Raw genomic sequence first — 5,205 nt, forward strand, 5'->3', positions numbered from 1 at the left:
TGGTGGTCCTTGTGTACTCCTGATTGGACAAAACTCTCCAGTCCTCACATCTCAGAGGCAGCTTCTCTCTCTGTATGTGATACTGATGATTGAACCCAGGGGCATTCTAACTCTAAGCTATACCCTGTTTTTTATCTTTTCTTTTCTTTTCTTTCATTTTATTTTATTTTATGGTCTGGGGATGGAACCCAGAGGCATTCTACTCCTGAACTACACACCCAGCCCTATTTATTTATTTATTTATTTATTTATTTATTTATTTATTTATGTGGTACTGGGGTTCCTGGAAGCCCTTCTATATCTGGGTTACATTCCTAGACCTTTTTTTTTTTTTTGAAACAGGGTCTCTTAAGCCAGCATGGCTGGCTTCGAACCTGCGCGATCCTCCTGTCTCTGTCTCCCAAGCGCGGGGATTACAAGCGTGCGCCACCACGCCCGGCCTTATTTTTTATTTTGAAACAGAGTCTTGCTAAGTTACTACGGCTGTCCTTGAACCTGAGATCCTACTGTCTCAGCTTCCCAAGTACTGGAATTACAGGTCGGTATCACCCACTATCCCACCTGGCTTCTATTTTTTTTTTGTACTAAGGAGTGAACCCAGGGGCATTCTACCTCTGAACTACACCCCCAGCCCTATTTTTTATTCTTTATTTTGAAACTGGGTCTCACTAAGTTGCAGAGGCTGGCCACAAACCTGCGATTCTCCTGTCTCAGCTTCCTAAGTACAGGGATTATAGGTGTGTGCCACCGCACCTGGCTCAGAGTCAGCTTTTTATCACCAACTCCATGGGTTCCCATATTTTGGATTTCTATTACCTGAGGTCCCCAAATATAGAGCGTGAATTTTTTTTTTTTTTTTTTTTTTTTTTTTTTTTTTTTGGTGGCACTGGGGATGGAACCCATCTACTACCGGGCTATTCTCCCAGACCTATTTTTTTTTTTTTTTTTTTTTTGAAACAGGGTCTCTTAAACCAGGGAGGCTGGCTTCGAACCTGTGTGATCCTCCTGTCTCCACCTCCCAAGTGTGGGGATTACAAGCGTGCCACCACACCCGCCACCACACCCGGCTAGAGTGGGAATTCTTAAGGAATATCTACATTTCTTTTGGGTTGGATACCAGTAATTGAAACCAGGGGCATTCTACTGCCAAGCTACACTCTTGGTCCTATTATTTATTCATTCATTTATTTATTGTGATAATGGGGATTGAATCCAGAGGCATTTTATCTCTAAGCTACACCTCCAGAGGTCTCACTAAATTGTGGAGGGCCTTGCTAAATTTCTGAGGCCAGCCTCAAACCTGCAGTCCTCCTGTCTCAGCCTTCCAAATACTGAGATTACTGGCTTTATTTTTTATTTTGAAACAAGGTCTCAATAAATTGCTGAGGAGCCAGGCATGGTGGCACACGATTGTAATCCCAGCATTCAGGAGGCTGAGACAGGAGGATCACAGTTTGCGGAGTCTTGGCTACTTAGTGAGGCCCTCCACAACTTAGTGAGACCGTTTCAAAATACGGAATTAAAAAAAAATAGGGCAGGGGGTGTAGCTCGGAGGTCAAATGCCCCTGGATTCTATCCCCAGAACCCCCCCCCCACAAAAAAAAAAAAAGTTGCTGAGGGCCTGGCTGGGTCTCCTGTCTCAGCTTCTCAAATACTTGGATTATAGGGTGCGCCACTGCACCTGGCTCAACATCTATGTTTCAAGGTTTTACGAGGACTGTGTTTCTTTTCTTTGAGCTAGAATTATATCAGTTTTAGAAGGAAATTAACATATGCTCTCTCCTGTTGATCAAAGCTCTTTGTTTAATCAAAATAGAAAAATATCTGTGCTGGGCGTGGTGGCGCACGCTTGTAATCCCCGCGCTTGGGAGGTGGAGACAGGAGGATCACACAGGTTCGAAGCCAGCCATGCTGGCGTAAGAGACCCTGTTTCAAAAATATAAAATAGGTCTGGGAGTGTAGCCCAGAGGAAGAAGGGCTTCCAGGAACCCCAGTTCCACCAAAAAAAAAAAAAAAATAGAAAAATATCTGTATTTAATATATGCAGTCTGTCAAGTAGAGAGAATCCTTTAAAACTTGGAATTCAAAGAATAAAACTAAGATATAGGAAAATGAGGCCAGCCTTGCTTTATACCCCATTTATGAAGTGGTAACTGAGATCTAGAGAGGAAAAGAGGTTGGCACAAAGTAGCACAACTATTTAATACCAAAATGAGGGCTCGAGCCAACATCTTATAACTCCTGGGTGCGCATGGATTCCCCAGAGCCCTGGTTTTCAGCTGACCAGAGTCCCACAGTTGAAGAGGGACTTTGACCAATAGAGAAGTGATCAAAGGCAGGTGACCAGCTCAGGTCTGGGAACCAGGTCCTTTGAGGACCAGGGGAAGATCTGGGGATATTTGGCATTGAACAGAGGAGACTTGGGGTCATAGTCTAGGACCACAGATCTTTGCAAGGCTGTTCTGGGGTGGGAAAAGCAGGTAAGCAGGTATTTTGTGAGGAGTTGGAGAACAGAGCTAGAATCCACAGGGTAAGCCAAAGAGAGCAGATTTGAATCAAAGGTAAAGACAGGCCGGGCCAGTGGCACGCACCTCTACTAGGGGGGAGAGACAAAAAGATTCCCAGGTCAAGGCCAACCAGGGCAGATCCTGTCCTCGTATTAACAAGATAAAAAGGGCTGGGGTGTACCTCAGTGGTAGAGTGTCTCTGATCTCTGGGTTCAATCCCCAGTGTTTAAAAAAGAAGTAAGCCGGGTGTGGTGGCGCACGCTTGTAATCCCAGCATTGGGAGGCTGAGACAGGAGGATCACGGTTCTCAGACAGCCTCAGCTACTTAGTGAGGCCCTCTGCAACTCAGTGAGACCCTGTTTTCAAAAAAAAAAAAAATGGGCAGGGGATGTATCTCGGAGGTCAAATGCCTCTGGGTTCCAGCCCCAGACCTGCAAAAAAAAAAAAAAAAAAAAAAAAAAAAAAAAAGTAGAACTTATTTATAGTGAGATTTGAAATTCTATTGTAAAAAGTAGCCCCATCAGCTGGTGTGGTGGTGCACGATTGTAATTCCAATATATGTGAATCTGAGACAGGAGGGTCACAGGTTCACAGCCAGCCTCAGCAACTTAAGTGAGGCCCTGTTTCAAAATAAAATAATAAAATAGAGCCAGGGAGTGTAGCTCAGAGGCAGAATGCCCCATCACCAGTCCCACAAAAACAAACAAACTACAAAACTTATATGAAAGGTCAAAGAAATTATAACATCAAAAGTAACACTGAAAAAGAATAATGAGCCAGGGGTGGTGGCACATGCCTGTAATTCCAGTACTTGGGAGGTTGAGACAGGAGGGTTACAGGTTCACAGCCAGCCTCAGAAATGTAGTGAGGCCCTCCACAACTTAGTGAGACTGTTTTAAAATAAAATATAAAATAAAATAGGCCTGGGGGTGGAACTCAGAGGTAGAATGCCCCTGGGTTCAATCTCTAGTAATACACACACACACACACACACACACACACACACCCCTCAATTTTAAGACTTACTGTACAACAACAAAAGCCAACAGCAAACAGTAATCAGGACAGTGAGGTATTAGGGGAGGAGTTCCATCCCCAGTACCAAAAAAATAAATAAATAATAAATAAATAAAAATAAAAGGGGCTAGGGGTATATCACAAAGGTAGAACACCCCTGGGTTCTACTCCAGTACCAAAGAGAAAGAAAGAAAAACATTGACAGTCTCTAGTGCATGATGGGGTATACTGTTAATAAATATTTGTTAAATGAATGATGCAACTAAGACTTTGAACACACCGCATTGCCCACGGGAAGCACTCAGAGAAGGTATCTGCAGTGTGCACCAGGCAGGAGGGGCTGTGGGAGAGAATGCCTCAGCTCGCTGTTTTTCAGGTCCAGAGGAGGTGCCCCAGGGCCGCCAAGGTACTAACTCGAGCACTGCGATGGAAGGGCCAGGAGTGAATCTTCGAGGACAGAGCTCCCCCTTCTTGTACCCATGGCCAAAAAGCACCGAGAGGCAGGCTGTGGACTCCAAACTCCTCCTCCAGCCCTGCTTCATGGCAACAATGACTGCCAGTGACATCCCAGGCAGCCCTGAGGAGGCAACTGTCCCCAACCCTGACCCACATGGAACAGTCCCATAAACACCCAATAAATGTCTGTACGTCATCCCTTGTGAAGTCTCTTTTCAGTGAGGGGGGAGTGGGAATGGTGAAGGGGACTTTGGAGTCTGGTGGGATGCACCATGGCTTTCTCCAGCAAAGGCACCCAGACCCTCCCGTGGAGCCAGCTATATTGCTCAGCCTGGCCAACTGTGAGCCATAGAAGTGGAACGTGAGGTCTGGGCAGAGTGGTAACAGCTCCATAGGATCAGGGGGAAAGCCTGGGCCCTGTAGGCTCAGAGAGCCCCTCTTCCCTGAGGAGCCAGAAAACCTTTACTCGATTCCCCTGCCCCAGAACTGGTGTATTTAGGAGGCCCTGTGAAGGGGGTCAGCACTCAGAAGTAGGTGGTTCCTGCCTCTCCAGCCACTCTGCCCCACCCTGGAGTGAGTCACTGTCCAAGGAACAGGAGACACGGCGCAGTGTGCACAGGGCTCAGCCATCACGGTGTCCTGGGTGGATGATAGAGTGAATGAGATAATGAAGGGTTAGCAGATTAAACCCGGGCTCCAAACAGTGAACACGGCCAATTCTCAACCCCGTGGCTTTGATAAAGTCCCTCAGTCCCCCTGAACCTCTGTTCCCTTGCTAGGGAATTGTTTGGTAAAGTGATGGATTTGTGGATTAGGTGTATAAACCAGTGGTAGAGTGTTTGCCTAGCATGTGTGAGGCCCTGGGTTCTATCCCAAGTACCACAAAATAAATAAATAAAAAGCGATGGATTGGAACCCTCTTCATAAACGTTGAAGTGCTGAAAGACTTCTTTTTTTATTTATTTTTATTTTTTATTTTTTGATGGTACTGAGGGTGGAACCCAGAGGCTTTCTACCTCCGGGCTATACTCCCAGACTTTATATTTTATTAGAAACAGGGTCTCACTAAGTTGCCGAGAGCCTCACTAAGTAGCTGAGGCTGGCTTCGAACCTGTGCGATCCTCCCGTCTCAGCCTCCCAAGCGCTGGGATTGCAAGCGTGCGCCACCACGCCCGGCTGTGCTGAAAGACTTCTAAGGTTACAGATGGATGTTGTTCACCGTAAC

General features: G+C 46.0%; 1 protein-coding gene across 1 annotated transcript in view; it reads left to right on the forward strand.

Annotated features, from left to right (window-relative positions):
* Positions 1–4,151, forward strand: part of SHISAL2A (shisa like 2A) — a gene marked incomplete at both ends in the record, with an annotated part of 20,489 nt that extends 16,338 nt beyond the window's left edge. The window contains one exon of the mRNA XM_080690900.1: positions 3,901–4,151. Within this exon, the coding sequence (XP_080547026.1) occupies positions 3,901–4,151 (251 nt within the window). The remainder of the gene's footprint in view (positions 1–3,900) is intronic.
* Between the last annotated feature and the right edge of the window lie 1,054 nt (positions 4,152–5,205).

Source organism: Muscardinus avellanarius, assembly GCF_963383645.1.
Source record: "Muscardinus avellanarius genome assembly, chromosome: 3".
Lineage (NCBI taxonomy): Eukaryota > Metazoa > Chordata > Mammalia > Rodentia > Gliridae > Muscardinus > Muscardinus avellanarius.